Source organism: Schistocerca serialis, chromosome 6, assembly GCF_023864345.2.
Source record: "Schistocerca serialis cubense isolate TAMUIC-IGC-003099 chromosome 6, iqSchSeri2.2, whole genome shotgun sequence".
NCBI lineage: Eukaryota > Metazoa > Arthropoda > Insecta > Orthoptera > Acrididae > Schistocerca > Schistocerca serialis.
In genome coordinates, this window is record NC_064643.1 from 723215305 (window position 1) to 723238395 (window position 23091).

The following is a 23091-nucleotide window of genomic DNA, read 5'->3' on the forward strand; positions in this document are numbered from 1 at the left end:
GCCCAAATTTGTTTCCTCCTACAGCCCCGCAAACAGACTTAGTGTTTCATCCACGAAGACCTCAAGTTTGGCAAGACATTGAAATCTGACTTAGCTCTCTTTTAAGTCATTACTATAATTCATTTTGAAACACACTGCAACATAGTAAATCACTATATAAAAATTACAGAACTATTAAGCAGACAGCTAGCTATATCATGTCATTCATATGCCTGGGGCAACTTGCAATACGAGGTTAGCACACACCTGTGTGTGAATACCATTAGCAGCAGCACAGTGTTGTGACTTAATTGTAGGAGGACCTTAGGTGAGTACTACTTGTTTTCATGGTATAAATGATACACAGGTAAAAATAGCATTGCTGAAGTTTTTAATACATAAAAATCGTCCACAGTATAAAGAACCACACAGTTAGCAATTAAGTGCCATGAAAATTTATATCAATACAAAACAATGAAATTCAATGACATTCACGAACACAGATTTGCAGGAAGAGAAATTTGCTTTGTAAAAATTAATGCAATTACAGATAAGGGTGATATCAGAGAGAGAAGAAAAATGAAATGCCATAACCCCAATAAGCCTTGACTGCACAATTCCAAACATATAACTCCTCGGAATAAACACTGAACTTACAGTGTGAAGCTGTCTTCTCAATACTTTCAGCATTCTGATTCACTACTGATGAGCCGGTAACAGTAAAAGTCAAAAGAGGGTCCAGGGAACTATTATCTCAGGTGAATGGAGCACTCTGACTAAAAACAATTAATACTGATGTCACAATGCACGAATTACAGTGACTTCATGCACACAAACATTTCAATTCAAATACTGTTAGTCTGCAGCAAAGTAAAATATAAAAGGCATCTGATGAATCTGTATGAAGATTACTACTGCTGCTGTTGCAACTTGGACTACTCACTGCTTATGTTCTCCATTTTCTGCTTCATTCGCATTTTTTTACTCTTACACAACTAGAGTACTTAACTACTAATCTTAAACTGTTGATAATAGTTTGGAATAGACAGAGAACAGTGGTTGAAATGTCAGCAGACTGGCTCTGGACTGACAGAACTATACTGAATTACAATAAAACTTAAATAATTTGCTTCTGTTCCCATACACTGGTCAAAAAATGATTCTGTAAAGCTGCAGGGAATTCACTCCGACATAAAATTAGTGTAATGAACACACAGGTCAACTGTGTATCAAACTGTGCAGAGTGATAGTTCTGCTCCATAAATTAAAACTCATATGTAGCAAACAATAGCTATTGTCCTCCACTATCTGTTCTTCGAGTCATGATTGGTATGCACAATTATTCCATAGAGCAATTTGTGTGGTGCACACACAATCTTTGTACAGCAAAAGAAAGTGCTCAGGACAACCATAGGTTTTATAAACAAAGAATCATGTCAGCTAGTTTTATAAATAGGGAATCATGTCAGCTACTTATGAAAGAAATGAGTATATCAACTGTGCCCTCACTCTTTATTAACATTATTTTCTTTCAGTAGAAAAGCACGCGCAGAGCTTGCCATACAGAAGCACTGTTCATGAATAGAACATCAGAAATAGATATAACCAAGGTACTATGTTCATCAAGACAGTGAATATATTAAGTTATGTTAGTGAACTTTTCACATTCACTTTTGATGGAATTTCAGGCTTTCAACAATATCCTCCAATGTCCTTATGGACAAAACTGTCATAGAGAAAAGGAAACCACAAACGTGACAACTGCAGACATGCATCTGGTAAGTGTGGATCACACTTGGAGTTATGATAGTGCTTTGCTCCTAACATCAGAGCCTTCACCACAATGTGAGCAGGGGAGCGCTTTCCTGTAGCTCATTGCATCAAGTGCACACTACTCTACATTGTTCAACATAAGGCTCATATCTTCACTTCATTAGTCTTTTCCTTGTTGTTGCTGTTCAAGTTAGAGGCAACCTACAGCACTGCCATTAGTATCCTGCCCAACTATGATTGTTTCGTTGTTTTCAGTCCAAAAAATTGGTTTGCACAGCACTCCATGCTAATCTATCCCATGCAAGTCTATTCCTTTCTGCATATATACTATAACCTAAACCCACTAAAACCTGTGCCTGTAATCGAGTCTTGATTTCAATCGACAATTTTTATCCCCTAGACTTTCCTCCATAAACAAATTAACTATTCCTTGATGCCCCAGGATCGAGCTATCCCTTGTTTTAGTTGTGACTTACGAAGTTTTTTTTTTTAATTCAATTTATTCAGTACACCTTCATTAGTCACTTGATCTACCCACCTCATCACAAACATTCTTCTGTAATGCTGGATTTCAAAACATCTATTCTCCTCTTACCTGTAACGCTTCTTGTTTACATTACACTGCCATGTCAGATCACACTCGAGCTTTCAGATAAGACTTCTCAGCACATAGATTTATATTTTATGTTAACAAATTTGTACTCCTACTTCACAAAATGAAAAGAAGGAAACAAAAACTTTTCCCTTGATACATGTGGTTGGTTAACCACTAATGTAAAATATACGAAGGAGTCAACCTCTTAATCTTTAAAATCCACTCCTTAACATTTTTGGAAGGACTTCCCTTTCCTCACAAAAATTTAAAACTTGCACTATGCTCATCCAACTGTTGCTTACAACAGAGGGCACGTCTCTGGCCAAAGCATTTAATGCCTTCTTATCAACATACGGGGTCCATTCAAATAATTCCAGAACTTTGTCCACAAAATTTTTCTCTGCTTACCTTTTACTTATTGTGCATAATCTCTTTTGAAATACTCTCCTCCACAACTGATAAACAGCTCCCAAGGCCGTTTCCACTTCTGGAAGCAGTCTTGGTACGCCTCTTGTTGGATCATGTGAAGCGCCATCTGCGAATTTTCTTTTATATTGTCTATTGTTACAAGTCTTTATCCTTTCAATGGGATTTTGAACTTTGCAAATAGAAAAAAAGTCCGCAAGGGCCAGGTCTGGAGAGTACAGAGGATGCGGTAGCACAGTGATTTCATTTTTTGTGCAATAGTCATGCACCAAGAGGAATGAATATGTAGGTGCATTAACATGGTGCAGAGCCATGAATTGTCTTGCCACATTTCAGGCTGTTTCCTTCTCACATTTTCTTGCAGGCATCACAACACATCCTGATAGTACCATCGATTAACAGTCTATCCCTGTGACATGAATTCACAATGCACTTATCCTTCAACGTCAAAGAAAACTATCAACATGGCTTTGATATTTGACCTGACCTGACAAGCTTTCTTTGGTCTCAGAGAACCTTTCATGACCCAATGTGAAGATTAAACCTTAGTCTCAACATCATAACTGTAGACCCATGTCTCATCACCAGTTATGATTCTCTTAAGGAACAACTCCTTTTCATTTGCTCTTCACAGATTGTGAGGCAAAGGTTTTTCTGGTGTTGACTCATGAGCAGTCGGAAGAACGTGGTGGCAACATGGTGCATTCCTAGGCTTTCATGACATGATCCAACCGAAACGTTTCATTCTTCTGCAATCTCTTGGACAGTCAGGCTTTGATTACTGAGTACAGTTTTGTGATTTTCCTGACATGAGCATCATTGGTAGATGTAAGACGTCCTGAACTAGGGTCATCTTTAACTTCTAGCCAACCATTTGTAAATTGTGTGAACCATTTGTAACACCGAGTATGGCCTAAGCACTCATCACTATAGGCTTCATCCACAATTTGTTGTGTCTTTGTAAAGGTTTCCTTGAGTTTCATGCAAAATTTAATGCAGACGTGTTGTCCCTCTAACTCTGCCGTCTGGAAATTCTCAAACTGTACAACATAACATTCTAATCAATACAGCACTGAACAATAACTGACAAACATACAACAATGAAACTTCTGACAGTTACACATTAAACACAGACATGTGCAGGGACACCAACCACATTTCACTCCCGCACACTGCTGGTGTGAGATTATGAATGTTCCAGAATTCTTTGAACAGGCCTCATACAAACAACATTCAGTTAAATTATATGACACTATTACAAGGATACCACACACATCACTCACAGATGACTCAAGAAAAGCAACTCAGCTGGGAAGGTAGGTGACTGTACAGAAGACTTATGACTGGGAACACAATAGGAGGGTCACACTGTAACGAGAGACCATATGGTGACCAGTGGCAGTTCTGTACAGAGGCTAGAGACAGGGCTGGACCCAGAACTCCTGTTGATAGCCCACTGGTAATTCTGAAATATAACGGCTCACCTGGCATGTACATTGTTTATATATAATCCAGCCAGTGTCTCAAAGAACCTTGTGGAATTGTAACAACTGCCCTAATAACTTGTGATGAAGGCACATTAGTATTTTGAGGGCTTTGTGATAGTTTGCTTTAAAATCACTCTCATGTAGTAACCTAACACCATCCACAAAACACTGAACAAGGCTTTCTACTGCACACAATATATATTACAAATGTGGTGCCACTTTGGGAAGGTCATTCACTCAATCAATACAGTAAGACTTAACATGGTCAACACAATATCCAACGAAGAGCTTGTACGGGAAGGAGCACAATAAAATAGTGAGTCAGGCTCGGAAGTTCTGTTCGTGAACCTGTCCAAGAATGTGGTGTCTCTGAGTAAAATCTTAAACTTTCTCTTTCTCTATGACCTCCAATTAAGTTTTATGCACATAATCATTCCTTGGGGCAGTGTTCAAGACTTCTGACATTAGGTACTCTGAATCCTGCAGTTATATTCACCACATAGCTGTAAACAAATCCCACTTGCCCCTTTCTGCCATGCCTCTGTGGGTCCCAGCTAGCTGCAGCAGTAAGAGTAGTGTAGTGATCCAGAGGCCTCACTATTCCCAACAGAGCATTGCCTGGACTACCAAACAGCAGACACTGGAGACCTCCCACGTAGGATAGTAGCTCTGAGTAAATGCTATCAAAATTGGGTGCTTTTTCAACTTTCATACTTTAAAGACACCTCTTCACAACTAAATTATCTGGAATAATCCGTTTCGGATCTACATGCTGCAGGCCTTCCCCTATAGGACACTAGTCAATTTTTTTCCACATTTTTCCCTATGTAACAGCAGTGCTGAGTGAATTCTATCAAAACTGGGTGTTTTTCAGCTTTCATTATTTTAAAGCTGGCACCTCTTCACTACTGAATTATCTAGAATAATCCATTTCGGATCTACATGCTGGTTCGAGGACTGTCAGTTCCTTCCCAGCTTTAGTTGTGCACGCTCTGATTTGAGATGCTCAAGAGACTGGGACAACATAAACTGCAACTTAGTTGTTTTTACACTTCAAATAAAATAATTCTTTGAATGATGCACTTCAGTTGCATGAAAGGGAAGGATTTGTCAGTTAACGTGAAGTATGCAACTCACTTTTACCATCGATATGAATCACCAACTGTAACCTGCCTCACCTGCTAATGTTCTGCACAGGCTAACTAATAAACAGGTGACACAGCAAGCACAAATGGCTGAGGAAGAGCTAAGGTTGGCTAATAATGGGTCTCTACCATTTGATACACTTAAATGCCACTCGTAAAGTTATTTTACCCCATGTATATTGTTACATCAAGTTTCCTCCACACAGGAAGTGTGGAAGTCTGGAAATTTGATACATTAACATCTCTGCAATACCGAAAGCTGTGTATATCGCCTACATGGTGCTAAACAAGTAACAATACTACAAGTGCCAATCCTCAGATCTGCTGGCGTTTGTCACATCACAATTCTAAAAACACACACACACACACACACACACACACACACACACACACACACAGAGAGAGAGAGAGAGAGAGAGAGAGAGAGAGAGAGAGAGAGAGAGAGAGAGAGGAGAGAGAGAGAGAGAGAGAGAGAGAGGGAGAGAGAGAGAGAGAGAGAGAGAGTTTTTTTAAATATAAACTTACTGTGAATCAAATTCTCTCCAACGTGATATTGTTTGCTCAGTAGTTCAAATCTCTAGCCAGTGAAATGTTGTTAGAGATGCATCACACAATTTGACTAACCTTAGATTGGACAACCAGCCTGACTGACAAATAAGTGAACACTGTCTCAGTCTACTGACTGAGGTTTTAACCTTAAAAATTAAAACTGCTAGTCAGCACTGCTAATGAGTCTTATCTGGTGATAAGGTAAACACAGGTAAACACTCCAGTCAGCCAAGGTAACAAAGTTCACCAGTCTTTACCACAAGTAACATTCCATGAATGACTGATAGACTTGAGCAGTAAAGGATGAGAAATGAGAATATGATAAACAAAATGTATCAGTTTTCTTTTTGCATTAAAGACATGTTACACATAAACAAAAAAATGTGGATTAGAAATTACAAATAATACACTTCCAATAGATGGATCATTGTTTTCTTGAAAGATGTAATATGAAATGATAAAACCTGTAGCATTAAAAGTGTTTTATTAACTGAAATTTTAAATACTTCAGTCTACTTCAAAAGCTCATACACACTTTTATGACTGCAAAGATGAATTGAAGTAGAAAAGAAAATCCAAGAAGGTAAAATACACCTACACTATGCACTTTCATGTAGTTTGTCACTACATCCCAAATAAATTCAGATCATCAGTCATGTCACAGAAGTTTTATTATGTGTTCAGCACCTGCTGTATCCTCAATATCATAAATGTTTTGAACTCATCAGTGTCAAGTGAAAAATCATTAATTTGTTGTCAAACAACTTCAGATTATACATAAGCATCTGTAATTTTTTGGGTAAAAGATTAAACATTTTATAGCTGTATAATTTACTCCTTCATGTAATTGAGTTTGGTTAGTTATGCAGATTGAAGGTTACTGCTAGACCATTTTATGTTTCCTCAGATTCTTGATAGCGGGAAACATAATATGACTAAAAATTACCTCCCACAATTCACAAAAAATTTGACAAAGATAAAGAAAAGCAATTGGAACCAAATAAAAATAAAAGTTATGGGAGGTATAAATGCACATGATGACACAAGCTAGCAAGATATGACTAGATAAAATCAAGTGTAAAATACCTGTACAGATACGGTACATGTAAAAGTGAACAAATTACTATTGCTGAGCAACTACTTAGACGTAATGAGTGACCAAGCCCTCTGTGACACAGCAAAATCATAAATCCAATGTTTTGGGAAAGAGATCTGACCCCACACAAAACCTTAAATCATGAAACACATTTTCCTCATTATCAGTTCATATAGAGGGCTTGTGAAAACTCACTGTGTAAAAATATAGCATACTGATACTCACATTTCCCATCTTTAACACCCCAGTGGCTTCTTGAGATTGAGTGAATTGCATAGGTCAACAGGGAATGTCCTATTCTGAGCTTTGTTAGAACTACTTCCTCAGCTCAGTGTGGTCGGAAGGAGGTAAACCACATGCTTGCACTGAAGAGTTCACTGACCTCATTTTACTGCCCTGTAATTCTCACCACTAAGCCTTCTACCATCACATGGCCTTCTGCTCACATATGTGGTGACTGACTGCCGACACAAGGACAAAACAGCCCACGTCAGGCTGAAGGGAGCAGGCTTCCTTGGGAGCCACAACACTAAGTTCATTTCCATGGATCCCTAAGGGTCCTGGGACCCAGCAGATAAATATTTCCTTCTCCTGCCTCTGCAAGAGAAGCAGAGCATCCTGGACACCTTGCACTATCTTACCTGCTGAATAAATCTGAGCAATAGCAAGAAGGGCACTTGGGGAATCTCAGCATGTGGCGAATTTCTTGACACAATATTGTCTTATCTGTTCCAATGCCCTCAGGGTAGCAAACAATTCTGCAAGTAAACTGGGAACTGCTCTGGGAGCCCTACCCAAAGGACAAGTTTGGGGAACACAACAGTGCAGTCGATAAAGTGTCCCTGCTTGGACTCATCATTGTAAACAAAAATTAAATTCAGTTGATGATTTAAAATCTCATAAAATTTTGTTTTAAAAATTTAGTCTGGGAAAAAATTTAGTCTGGGAAACATTCTTCCTGCACTCATTCTATTCAAAAATTAACCTGTGCTTTCCCTAGCTGTCAACCTTAATTCCATCCATCTGTTATAATTCAAGGCTCTCCCTTGCATTGATCTCAAATGGACTTGTTGCCCACGAACAGTTACAGAAGATGTTCCAACAGCAGCCAGGCAATGTAGTTGGATGCTGGCATATTTGGAACAGAGAGAGCCCTGTATGCCTGGCTTACCATGAGAGGATGTTGAGTAGACAGTGGAGCCTTACCAGCTTATGCACATAAGCTAGAAACTGTATTTGTCCAATAAGCACCAGCTGACAGCCTAAGACCCTCGTGGTGAACCCCATCTAACATTCTGAGATAAGAAGACATTTCTGATACATAAATCTGGCATCTGTATTCCAGCTGGCGCTGCACAAAGGCTTTATGAAACTGGAGAAGGTGCATCTTGTCTTCCCCAACCCCCTGCCCCCAAGACCTATGACTGATGCATGTGAGAATGTTTAAAGCCTTGGAGCAGCTTAATTTCCCATCTTTGAGATGTGGCATCCATGTTAGTCGTTCATCAAAAGTGATGCCCTGATATTTCACCATTCTTGAAAAGTGAAAATGGTATCACAAAGTTTAAAAAAAGGTAAAGTAAAAAGACAACAGGAGTGATTAAAATGAACACAAACCGTTTTCTCCCAAGAGAACTGGAAACCTGTGGTGTTTGCCCATTCATCAAACTGCCTGATCATTAAATGCAATTGTGTACTGTTGCTAGGGTGGAGGATGCACAGAAAATGAAGAAATTTTCCATGAATAAGAAAAATGGTAAGGGACTCATTACCCTGGACATGATACCATTTATCGTAATGGTGAGTACTGTTACACTTAAAATACTCCCTTGAGGGAAGCCATTCTCCTGTTTAAAATGTTTAGACAGAACATCCCCGACACTGTATCTACAATACCTTTCCGTTACGAAGGACTGCATGAAAGTGGGTAGGTGCCCAAGGAAATCACACTTAACAGCTGCAACAGAATATTCCTCCAGGTCTTTTCCAAATCGAAGAATACACGATCAAGGTTTTGCTTATGTAGGAAAGAAAGCTTGTCCAATTGCTGCTTCTAGCAAGGTCAGGTTATCAAGTGTGGAGTGATACCTCCTTAACCCACACTGGGAGCAACTTCACAATGACCTGGTTCAAAGACCTACACTATGCATTAGATGACCATACACTCCAGTATATTTCCTATGTAGCAAGTGAGACTGACATACAATAGCTACTGGGGCTGATATGATCCTGCCACGGTTTTAAAATTGTCATTAAAACAGATTCTTTTCTCAAGTCAGGATAAACTTCTGTTATCCAAATTTCATCAAAAATCTGAAAGGGGACCTGCTTTGACTGATGGTGCAACTGCTTCAACATGCTATACATTATCCGTGATGACCAGGCACAGTATCATGGACAACTGACAATACAGAATCCAGCTTCCAAAGAGAGATAGAGAGGCTTGTTGTATACCTCCATGTTGGCAGAACAGAAATCTTAACCAACCTCCTCATGTGTCACCTGACAGCAACGGAGAACCGGATCCTGGCTATAATTAGCCGTAATCGTCATACATATTTCAGCCATTGTTAGGAGGCATTCCTGCTCTCATACAGCTGCTATTGGTGGTAGTGAGTGTCACCTGGAAATCCTCCTAATGGCTTATCATACTTTACTTGGGGCACATATCATCTTCTTGCACCTTTGCCCCACATTGGCACAGGGTTGGCATGGTTATGAATGGATTTGGCATGGTTAATTTAAGGGGTGACTGGATCCCCTTTCTGTCACCAGCCTCATTATCCGTGGTACATAATATGTACCTCAACTGCCCATGTGCAGCATTATTCATGTGAATGTGAGTGAAAGTTTCCTAGCTGTCTGCATGTCACACAACCGAGTCAGGATGCAGGTACCAGCCCATACTCACCTAGTGGGATACACAGAACTGCTTCAAAACCACATCCAAGCTGAGCAGCACACCGGCCCTCATGATTAATACAGTAGCCTGATTCAATTCAGGGCCAACGCACCTCCTCATCCCAGAAGTAGCACTTTAACACTTACTGCTATCCGGGCAGGTGCTTGTGGGTGTGAATCTATCAATGCCATTCAGGAAGTCTTGTCAAGAGCTCTACTTATTCTAATTATTCTTGTTGCCTTTCCCATCACCACACAAAAGGTTGCAAGATCCTCATTTGTGCATCACTGATGGAACCGTCACATAGCCTCCCTCCTGCCCCCAATTGCACAACAAGACTCGATGCACCAACGGATACATAGCCCCCCAGGTGTTCCTGAGGACTTGGTGATGGAAGCATCAGCAATATAACTGTAACATGATCTGACTGTAAAGCACCCAGTTAGCCTTTCTGAACAGCCATTTTGGTTGCCTCCTCCCTGGATCTGCTCTGTTTGGCAGATGGAGAACTGGTTGCTCACATGAAGGTAGTCATTCATCTCCCAAAGAACAATGTCTTCAAAAGTAGGTGAGATCAATGGCTATGGACAAACCTGCAGCAAATCTGGAATGAGTAGACAGACTCATTTTAACCAGTATGATATTTTCAGTTTTTGTGAGGTCCTCAATTACTAAACCCCTGGGGCAGGTGGGGTTGGACAGCTTTTGACGTGAATGTTGCACTCCTTTCCCCACCCCTTTACCCTTTGAGGTTGGTGGAAAAAGAGGAAGTTGTGAGACACTCTTTATGGGATGCCTTTTCAATACCTGGTGTACAATTTTGCTTTTCTTGTGTGCTGTGCTGCCTTGGTTGTTGTACTTTTGCTCTGTTTGCCTTTGCAGGTGCAAGTGCCAGTGCCAGTACAGGTATTGTTATTGTTGTTGTTGTTGTTGGCGATGGCAGTGGTGTGTTCTGTTTCTCTGTACATGTTTGCATCAAAATCTCTGCTTTAGTGACAGGTGTCTTCACCACAGAAACACAGGAAGTGGCAAAGACAAGATATTTAGTCATATTTTATTCTTTCTTGGCTTTTGTATAAAGGATACTTTGTCACCTTTACTTCTCCAAGTTTCTGTTCTTCAATGAACACTGGGGAGTCTTGACCCAAGTGTAGTTGATGTATACAGCTGGATCCGGGCAGTCAGTGCTAGATTCATGGGTTGACTTTCTGTACTTCCTACAAGTTGTTTCACCTCTGCAACCGAATGTTTTGGTCACATTGCTGGCATTTGTAACGCCCCTTGAGGTCATGTATGTAAGGTGTAACCTTATGTAGGTGGAACCCTGCTTGATGTACTCAAATAGCAATGGAGGACTGAAGGTCACGATGAAGGTGGCTGTCTTCTCTAGCTCTCCATTATTTTGCCACATCCCTGTGATGCCCATTCTTGTTTAAGTTCTGAGATATCCTTGCCCATAACATGACACACCCTTGCTTGAGTTGTGTGTCTCAACAACTAGATCAAACTCCTCTAATTTTTTATATTTTATTAGAAGGTCCACCTGCTTTGACCTATTAGTTTCAACTAGCAGGGAACTATAAAATAAGATTTTAATAGTTGTTAAGGTACCAGGAAGCCCTTCTAAGCTATTCTTAATTCAGAAAGGGACACTTTTTCAAGTGTCTCCTCCTTTTTCTTGATCACTAGAAACACAGTTCATAACTCATTGAGCCCCTCAAACGTTTGGATGAGTGTATGTGATTACTCCCATACAGTACACCCATTGTGTTGGGAGTGTTGGTGTGTAGCTGATTCATCATGTTCCCACAAGCACCTAGGGATAAAAAGGTCTACCAAGACAGGGCCCCACTTGGCTGGATAAGCATTGTACCAATTAGGTGCCACACATTCCCAATAGATACCTGTTAACAAAAATGATGTTTCTACCATCATTGTGATCCAGTTGATAAAGCCAAGATCACTGTTTCCTATGAGACACAACTTTAGACTGCTGCACTGTACTGTGGTTGTTGAGCTGAAAGTTAACAGTTGACTGGTAGCACACACCAGCCCCAGCTCAGGCAACCCAGGCTCACTAAACCTTTACCCAGTCAATAAAGACTGAACATCTTAAGGTGCAAGCCATAAGGCATGACCTGGGAGGCATGGTTGTGGTTAGTATTAGCCCCCCACAGACAAGAATACCTTGGATTAATCCTAATGATAGACCCTGTGGAAGACCGTACAGTTGATAGTGTTGTGACTTGACAAGACAGCCAAGCCACTAGGAGAGGAAGCCGAAAGGCATGCGCTTAAGCTCACGCAGGCTGGCGTGAGGTCTGGAACAGTTAAAGGAGTTGAGTCTAGTAAAAAAGGTGGTAGTTGTTGAAATACTTAACTTTAATCCATAATTGGTGAACACAGCTCTTGACGGTACATGCATCACAAGATAAATAGCAAATGATAAAGGCGCCTTGCTAGGTCGTAGCAAATGACGTAGCTGAAGGCTATGCTAACTATCGTCTCGGCAAGTGAGAGCGTAATTTGTCAGTGAACCATCTCTAGCAAAGTCGGCTGTACAACTGGGGCGAGTGCTAGGAAGTGTCTCTAGACCTGCCATGTGGCGGTGCTCGGTCTGCAATCACTGATAGTGGCAACACGCGGGTCCGACGTATACTAACGGACCGCGGCCGATTTAAAGGCTACCACCTAGCAAGTGTGGTGTCTGGCGGTGACACCACAGATAGCATGGAGAAATCTAAAAAATACTGAAAGTTACTTCAGAAGAATGATGTTTTGGTATATTCTTGGTCATTTGCAGCAAAAAAACTACTTCTGCAAGATGGGATACATCCATGTGCCACATCTGGACAATTTAGAGTGATACAACGTCTTGAACATTTCCTGTTCATATCTTCATTCAACCCCTCTATTTATTCACTTGTAGCAGTCCTGTCTGTAGTGTGTGCTGTATGTTAACCTATTCCTGTTTATGTATGAATTTGTTCAGTATAGTGCACTCTTAGAAATACACTCCTATTCTTTATAATGATGCTATGTTTGATTTCTTAGTTATCGTAACTACTTATTCACTGTTAAAAATTTGAAAATAGTAACAATTCCTTTCTAGCACATTTATGGTATTTTAATTTTCTCATACAAAAACCAGAATAAATTTAAATCATCCTTTTCCAACACAATGGTACTGCTCATCACAGAAACAGTCTTTTTTTTTTTTTTTTTTTTAATTCTTACTCAATGTTTAAATCTCAGACACCTAACTAGGTCTATATGGGACTACAAACATATAATAAACTAAAATGCAAAAACATATTCAAGATGGTGCCCTGTTCACTAAAAATATTACTCTTTATCCTTCCAGTGCTAAAAAGCTAGTATTCTATTGAAGAATTCATGGGAGACAATTTCACAGTTTGAACATGGAAACTTAATTTTTTGTAGACTGTGAAAACTTAAGTATTTTGTGGCTGTACCACAGTGATACACATAAAATAATGTAAAACTTCAGTATCACTGTTAGTTAAAAAACATTTTGTTGAATATCTTGACTTGTTTCCAGTACAACAAATCAACTTTTAAGTGTAACAGGAAATTAAACGGAAGATTAGGATTAAACACCTCATCATAGATGATATCATTAAAGTTGGAGCACAGACTTGGACTGGATAAAAATGGTATAGGAAATCAGCCACTAAACACCTCATCATAAATGAGATCATTAAAGTTGGAGCACAGGGCTTGGACTGGATAAAAATGGTATAGGAAATCAGCCATGTGCTGTTCGAAGGACCTATCCTGACTCGTCAACTAGGGTGTGAATTAAGTGCTCCAATCACTATACCACATCAATATTAACACAAGGTCTAGATCTGCTACACAGTTTTATGGAAGGAAGATATGGAGATATGGTTTAATATCCCATCAACAATTAGATCATTAGAGGCAGAGTACAAGCTCATACTGGGAAAGGAAATCGATCATGCATTTTCAATTCAAAGCAACCACCTGAGCACTTGTTCAAAACAATTTAGGAAAACCACAGAATACCTAAAACTGGATTGCCAGATTGGAATTTGAACTACCGTCCTCAATTTAATTTGAGTGATTTGATTTTTAATTTGGTCCTGTTGATTACATATTGTTCAAAGGGTGTATTAGTACTATAGGACAAGTCAAGTGAAGTAATACAAAATTATATGCGAGCATTTTATATATTATACAAATACTTAATTTTCTATGAACGATTGATTGATGACAATATTACAACCTGCAATTTACTGGTATAAGTTCAAGTGAATGCTTAAAATAGCAGAATGAATGAAAGTACACATTTTTATCCCAGTGCCACAATTAAATAATGAAATTTACATTTTGTCATTACGATTTAAATTAAAATACAAAATTTTTATCTTCATTGCATAAGTAAGTTCAAGAGAATACCTAATAGTGTGCAATAAATAGTAATACATATTGTAACGAATGATATAAATAAATTTACATTTTATCACTATAATTTACATTAAAAGCACCCAATTTTGTCTTCATGATTTAAGGAAAGATTTTCTTTCCTATTTTTTTACTCAAAAGGATGCCTTATCACTCTAGGAATTCATTCATTTTATAATAAGTTTGTTCTCTGACGAATGTTTTTGACATCATTTTGAATATTTGCATGTTATCAGTTTCCTTTCTTGTACTGATAGGAAGCTTGTCATATACTTTTATTCCTGACTCAGTTACTCCCCTATAGACTTTTGTCAGAGTTGCAGAGCCTTGGTGGAAATTTTTCCCCTGTCTTGTGTTATACTTGTGAATGTCACAGTCTTTCTGGAATAATTCCTTGTTGCTGGATACAAACATCATCAGTGAGTATATACATTGATTTGTAACAATAAATATCCTGATAGTCTTAAAGATACCTCTGCCGGCGGTTCTGTTAGAGACCCCACACATCAACCTCACTGCTCATTTAAGTAGTTTGAAGACTCTTTCAACCCCTGTAGCATTTCCCCAGAAGATAATACCATAGGAGAGTACAGAATGGAAATACACAAAACATGACAAAAGCAATATTTCTCTGTTAACAAAAGTGAGAAATAGCTCTCAGGGCAAAACACGTTGTACTAAGTTTTTTACTACCTGATCAAGTGGCATTGTCCATCTTAGCTGGCTGTCTATCTGGATGCCTAGGAATTTTGTATCTGTGGTCCCATAAATATTTTGGTTGTTGATCTCCATTTCAGGAACTTGGGAGTTTTTTATGTAATGTCTGAAATTGTATAATGTTAGTTCTTGAAAAGTTTAGGGTTAGGCTATTTGTTCTAAACCATTTGTGTACTTGGTTAGTGACTTTCAGGGTTATGTCTTGCATTATGGAGTTGGGACCCTTGATCAGAATACTCGTATCATCCACAAACATGACTACTTTTGCTCTGTCATTAATTGTAACTGGCAAATCATTAACATAGATCAAGAAAATCAGTGGCCGATGGATAGAGCCTGAGGACTCTGTATTTTACATTTCCCCAGTCTGAGCTTACTGTTAAACCTGCCTCCATTAAGATACCTCTTTGTTTCATATTGTGTAGATAAGACTGCAGCTACATCAAAGGTTTGTCTTTAATGCCATAGTGTGGAAGCTTTGTAGCAGAGTGTTATGATCTACCCAGTTGAAAGCTTTAGCAAGGTCATACAATATCCCCATTCAATACCTTCTGAGATTTAATTCATCTCGAGTTTCATCTGTTGGGCTAAATATACCTCTCTTTGTGGAGAATCCCTTAAAAAAGCCAAACTGTATAGACGTCAGTAAGCAATTTGTGTCATATGACCATACATACTATCATAAACTACTCTCTCAAACACATGTGAGAAAACTGGTAGCAAAGAAATGGGCCAATAACTGGATGGTACATTTCTTGCCCCACTTTTGTGGATGGGCATCACTATTGCCTGTTTCAGTCTGTCTGGAAATGTCCCAGTTTTCATTGACTGATTATATAAATACCATAATACGGACTGATTAAGTCTGCACATGATTTTAAAATCCTATTTGATATTCCATCATATCCACATGATCCAGAGCTTTTACGTAATTTAATTTTTTTTTTTCAGTTGCTTTACAGTTGTGCTTCTGAAATGTAGTGGTGTATTTGGTGTGATTTAGTAGTTCTATGGCTTCTGTAGGAGACTCTTTACTATGGTTCCATGTTCTTTCAGTTACAGTGAGAAAAGATTATTAAAATCAGAGGTTGCAACTTTTTGATTATTCTTGTTTGAACCTCTACCACAGGACTGTGGAATCCGTGTTTGTTCAGATTTTATGTTCCTATTTATCTCACTTTTTATGATGTTCCGTATGGTTTTTGTTTTATTGTTTGACTTGCTGATTTTTACTGCATAATGCATTTGTTTTGTTCCTGACTGCACATGTTAGAATTGTATAGTATTGTTTGTAATGTAGTTTCATTGCTAGGTTTGTACTTACCCTATATTCTACATACAGGTCTCTCTTTTTAGCACATGAAATGTTGATGCCAGCTGTTATCCACTCTTTCCTTCCACAACAGATTGATTTCATTTTAATCTGTCGTTGGGGGAAGCAGGTTTCAAAATGTTTGAGAAATAAGTCCGGAATGAATTGAATTTCTCATTGTACCTGTCTGGTACGCTTCCTCCCATTGTTCATGGAGTAAACTGTTTCTAAACAAGCTAGTAGATTCTGTATTTATTATGTTAGTATGTCCCCCATGAACCATCGACCTTGCCGTTGGTGGGGAGGCTTGTGTGCCTCAGCGATACAGATGGCCGTACCATAGGTGCAACCACAATGGAGGGGTATCTGTTGAGAGGCCAGACAAACGTGTGGTTCCTGAAGAGGGGCAGCAGCCTTTTCAGTAGTTGCAGGGGCAACAGTCTGGATGATTGACTGATCTGGCCTTGTAACACAAACCAAAATGGCCTTGCTGTTCTGGTACTGTGAACAGCTGAAAGCAAGGGGAAACTACAGCCGTAATTTATCCCGAGGGCATGCAGCTTTACTGTATGATTAAATGATGATGGCGTCCTCTTGGGTAAAATATTCCGGAAATAAAATAGTCCCCAACTCAGATCTCCGGGTGGGGACTACTCAAGAGGACATTGTCATCAGGAGAAAGAAAACTGGCGTTCTACAGATCGGAGCGTGGAATGTCAGATCCCTTAATCGGGCAGGTAGGTTAGAAATTTTAAAAAGGGAAATGGATAGGTTAAAGTTAGATATAGTGGGAATTAGTGAAGTTCGGTGGAAGGAGGAACAAGACTTTTGGTCAGGTGAATACAGGGTTATAAATACAAAATCAAATAGGGGTAATGCAGGAGTAGGTATAATAATGAATAAAAAAAATAGAAGTATGGGTAAGCTACTACAAACAGCATAGTGAACACATTATTGTGGCCAAGATAGACACGAAGCCCACGCCTACTACAGTAGTACAAGTTTATATGCCAACTAGCTCTGCAGATGATGAAGAAATTGATGAAATGTATGATGAGATAAAAGAAATTATTCAGGTAGTGAAGAGAGACGAATATTTAATAGTCATGGGTGACTGGAATTCGAGAGTAGGAAAAGGGAGAGAAGGAAACATAGTAGGTGAATATGGATTGGGGCTAAGAAATGAAAGAGGAACCCACCTGGTAGAATTTTGTGCAGAGCATAACTTAATCATAGCTAACACTTGGTTCAAGAATCATGAAAGAAGGTTGTATACATGGATGAATCCTGGAGATACTAAAAGGTATCAGATAGATTACATAATGGTAAGACAGAGATTTAGGAACCAGGTTTTAAATTGTAAGACATTTCCAGGGGCATATGTGGACTCTGACCACAATTTATTGGTTATGAACTGTAGATTAAAACTGAAGAAACTGCAAAAAGGTGGGAATTTAAGGAGATGGGACCTGGATACTCTAAAAGAGCCAGAGGTTGTACAGAGTTTCAAGGAGACCATAAGGGAACAATTCACAGGAATGGGGGAAAGAAATACAGTAGAAGAAGAATAGGTAGCTTTGAGGGATGAAATAGTGAAGGCAGCAGAGCATCAAATAGGTAAAAAGACGAGGGCTAGTAGAAACCCTTGGGTAACAGAAGAAATATTGAATTTAATTGATGAAAGGAGAAAATATAAAAATGCAGTAAATGAAGCAGGCAAACAAGAATACAAACATCTCAAAAATGAGATCGACAGGAAGTGCGAAATGGCTAAGCAGGGATGGCTAGTGGACAAATGTAAGGATGTAGAGGCTTATCTCACTAGGGGTAAGATAGATACTGCCTACAGGAAAATTAAAGAGACCTTTGGAGAGAAAAGAGAACCAATTGTATGAATATAAAGAACTCAGATGCAAACCCAGTTCTAAGCAAAGAAGGGAAAGCAGAAAGGTGGAAGGAGTATATAGAGGGTCTATACAAGGGCAATGTACTTGAGGACAATATTATGGAAATGGAAGAGGATGTAGATGAAGATGAAATGGGAGATATGATACTGCGTGAAGAGTTTGACATAGCACTGAAAGACCTGAGTCGAAACTAGGCCCCCGGAGTACACAACATTCCATTAGAACTACTGACAGCCTTGGGAGAGCCAGTCCTGACAAAACTCTACCGTCTGCTGAGCAAAATGTATGAGACAGGCGAAATACCCTCAGACTTCAAGAAGAATATAATAATTCCAATCCCAAAAAAAGCAGGTGTTGACAGATGTGAAAATTACCGAACTATCAGTTTAATAAGTCACAGCTGCAAAATACTAACGCGAATTCTTTACAGACGAACGGAAAAACGGGTAGAAGCCGACCTCGGGGGAAGATCAGTTTGGATTCCGCAGAAATGTTGAAACACGTGAGACAATACTGACCCTACAATTTATCTTAGAAGAAAGATTAAGGAAGGGCAAACCTACGTTTCTAGCATTTGTAGACTTAGAGAAAGCTTTTGACAATGTTGATTGGAATACTCTCTTTCAAATTCTGAAGGTGACAGGGGTAAAATACAGGGAGCGAAAGGCTATTTACAATTTGTACAGAAACCAGATGGCAGTTATAAGAGTTGATGGGCATGAAAGGGAAGCAGGGGTTGGGAAGGGAGTGAGACAGGGTTGTAGCCTATCCCCAATGTTATTCAATCTGTATATTGAGCAAGCAATAAAGGAAACAAAAGAAAAGTTCGGAGTAGGTATTAAAATCCATGGAGAAGAAATAAAAACTTTGAGGTTTACCGATGACATTGTAATTCTGTCAGAGACAGCAAAGGACTTGGAAGAGCAGTTGAATGGAATGGACAGTGTCTTGAAAGGAGGATATAAGATGAACATCAACAAAAGCAAAACTAGGATAATGGAATGTAGTCGAATTAAATAGGGTGATGCTGAGGGAATTAGATTAGGAAATGAGACACTTAAAGTAGTAAAGGAGTTTTGCTATTTGGGGAGCAAAACAACTGATGATGGTCGAAGTAAAGAGGATATAAGATGTAGACTGGAAATGACAAGGAAAGCGCTTCTGAGGAAAAAAAATTTGCTACGTCGAGTATAGATTTAAGTGTCAGGAAGTCGTTTCTTAAAGTATTTGTATGGACTGTAGCCATGTGTGGAAGTGAAACATGGATGATAAATAGTTTCGACAAGAAGACAATAGAAGCTTTCGAAATGTGGTGCTACAGAAAAATGCTGACGATTAGATGGGTAGATCACATAGCTAATGAGGAGGTATTTAATGGAATTGGGGAGAAGAGGAGCTTGTGGCACAACTTGACTAGAAGAAGGGATAGGTTGGTAGGACATATTCTGAGACATCGAGGGATCACCAATTTAGTATTGGAGGGCAGGATGGAGGGTAAAAATCGTAGAGGGAGACCAAGAGATGAATACACTAAACAGATTCAGAAGGATGTAGGCTGCACTAGGTACTGGGAGATGAAGAAGCTTGCACAGGATAGAGTAGCAAGGAGAGGTGCACAAAACCAGGCTCAGGACTGAAGACCACAACAACAACAACAACAACAACAACATGTCTGAATGCAACTCCGGTGTGCATGCCAGTGCTCCTTCTCACTCAGTGTCACAGTTTTAATCTGTCAGAGCCACAAAATTTCTGTTGTGTGTCAGCTATGTATAAATCAGGAAATTAACATCATATTTATAAAACTAATGCTCTGCAGTGCACTAGTTTAAAGTAACTTTTCACTTGCCCATAGGTAAATGTAAACATTCCATGATACAAAATGGTATCATGTGTGGATTTCAAGTATAAAAATTTAGCAAAGTAAGTTTGAAATACTAACGACAGCCTCATATACATTTATTCTGATGTAATTTGTTGCCAACATTTTGGTTTACTTAAATTTAAAAATTAATATTAAAATAAGAAATTATGCACACTACTCTCAAATAGGCTAAATATGTCTCAGAAAGGAGTAAATTACACAGCTGCTAAATTGTTTAACCAATCCACAGAAATAAAATGTATGACAGACAACATAAATCTATTTATGGAGCGAGTGCAGCTGATTCCTATAACATAAAGAAGTCATCCAACAGAAGTAAGTCGTCAATTTCGCTTCTCTAAATGGCTAGCATATTGGTGCACACAAGTTCGGTACGTTTGCTCTGCTTGTACATACATGACTCAGTCTACATCATAATATTTATGATGAATATCTTAAACCACATAAGTAATTGACATCACTGTTTCCAGAAGCTATTGTTTATATATGTTAATTTCTTACAGACCGAGGTTTATATATGTATTTTGATTATAAATAGTAAATGCAGTAAGTCTAATAGCTCTGTTTATATTTCCAAAATAATAAATCTTTGGTTAACAAATCGAGAAGATAAGAGTTGCAATTGTTCTTTCTTAATATGGACCACAGTATTATATTGTCAGATACCACAACATTTGTTGTGAGTTGTAACCTAGTGGTAGTGAATAAGAATGAAGCAAACTTTATTAACTCGGTGTAATCACTCGGAGAAGTTGATTTGCTGCGTAGATGCTTTAATAAGTACGTGCTTTAACGATGGGTTTGTCTCTTAAAATTCATAATACATTGCAGGCACCTCAGCTTTAGGTTTTCAGTGCACTGATATGTTTACAAATAATGTAGCAAAGATTTCGATTTTTCGGGAAAGCTTTCAGGACCAGTGAAAGGAGTAATAAATGAAACTTTAACGTACTGTGTACTGCATTTCTTCCATTACACTATATCCGACAATGGAAAGATTGAAAAACTGATAAATAACAGTAATTTCAAAATTTGCCAAATCATTCTCATCTGTCAAATTTACATCGAATCGGTACTAAGTTTAACGGGCCGTTTCTCTGCAACTTTTAGGTAACCTAATTAATAACAAATAAGTTATATTCTCATGTATCTTTAACATTTGCGCAAGATGTGAATAATTGTCGAAACTTACACTTCTATCCCTATCTCCCTGCGGCAATACGCACGACCTTCTTCTTCCGCGCACTTTGCTTTTTACTGGTTATCAGAGTTATCTCTGAGGCTGATAACTAGTCGCTATCAACATCGACTTCCAAAATAAACAGTTTTATGGTAGAGATATTTCAAGCAGTATACACTGAATTTAGTTGCTATACGACACTGTTGTTTCTTTTATTAAGCATGTTTCAAAAGAATCACGAAAACTTATATATTTTGTTACCTGATACATTCTTTATTCGTCGTGTGGGTCAGTTCACAACGTGACTGCTCAGCTGATATGAAACAGGTCAATCCTATTAAAACAAAAATGAACTTTTTTGAATGACTTCATGTTACTTCCCAATGTTTTTTCAAAAGTCATAAAAACGTATTTCATAGTAACTAACTGTGGATCTAGTATGGGGGGCCTGTCTCTTGGCCTCTACAGACGCCAGGATGGTAGAATGCGGTAGCGTGGATCTTTCGAACGCCAGAAAGCGCTAAGGAAATTTTACCGCCAGTATTTGCGTTTATTAACAACAGGTACAGCATCGTCTTCCGGGGATCGACAGAAGCCAGGTGAGCCAGCAAAAATTTGCAGACATGGGATGCATCTTTCTGTCAGCGCAGCAGTGGAGCAGCTCATGCAGCAGCTGCTATGTCAGGGGCGATCGCTGACCCCGTAGCACCGCAAACACAGCCAAAGCTGGTCGGTTGTCTGTAGCTGTTCTCCCCAGTTTCCCAGGGATCTCGTGTTTATTTATTCATTCATTTAACAGTAGACAAATTTCTTTGTAGGGATGTCGCATTGTACACATATACGAGGGCTGTTGAATAAGGAATGACCATTTTTTTTTTTGACAACATACCTTTACTCATCCTCATAATTTCGTTGGTTCTTCTCAAAGTAGTCTCCCATGAATGCGATGCACTAGTCCCAGCGTTTCTGCCAATCTTCAGATACATGCTGGTAACCATTTTTTGAGAGGTCCTTCAAAATCACCTCCGCAGCCTTCATCACTGCTTCTGATGATTGATAATGTCTACCATTACGGCATTTCTTCAGGTTACGGAATAGGAAAAATTCACATGGGGCTGAATCCCGACTATAGGGAAAATGAGGGATGCACGTCACGTTGACTTTTACAAGATATTCAGCAACAAAATTGGCAATATCCAGCCGCGCATTATCGTGGTGCAGCATCCAGCCTGCTTCACGGAAATGTAGTCTTTTGTGCCTGTATGGACTTGCAACCGTTTTCAGGACATCCATGTAGTATTGTCCAGTTATTTTATTTATTTAGGCATTTATTTTACCTGGCAAGATTAGGGCCTGCAGGTCCTCTCTTACACCTCACCAGGCATACTCAGATTGAACGAATTTCAGTTTGTACAGAACGTTATGGACATACCACGTGTTATACAGTATTAATGTTAAAGAAAAAATTGAGATTATAACAGTAGTGCAAGGATAATTATAACAATAAAACAAATAATTATAACAATCAATAGTAATAACAATAATAATGGTAATGACTATATATATGAAAGTAAACATATTTTTCTTTTATGAATGTCAGTCCTATTGCTAGTTGGGAATTTTCTCGTTATGTTCTTGCAGCTTTTGAGTTATTCACATCAAGCAGAGACATGAGACGATAAAATGGGG

The 23091-nt window shown here is 38.8% G+C and overlaps 1 protein-coding gene across 2 annotated transcripts in view; it reads right to left on the reverse strand.

Moving 5' to 3' along the window:
* Positions 1-21500, reverse strand: part of LOC126484045 (peroxisomal multifunctional enzyme type 2) — a 145193-nt gene extending 123693 nt beyond the window's left edge. Inside the window, exon 1 of one of the 2 annotated variants that reach the window (XM_050107386.1) lies at positions 21415-21500. Coding sequence is in view for 1 of the 2 variants with exons in the window: in XM_050107385.1 (XP_049963342.1) it covers positions 637-669 (33 nt within the window). In the remaining variant the exon portion in view is untranslated. Of the gene's footprint in view, positions 1-636; positions 715-21414 lie in introns of those variants that run through there. The other variant, XM_050107385.1, reaches the window with a different exon arrangement.
* Between the last annotated feature and the right edge of the window lie 1591 nt (positions 21501-23091).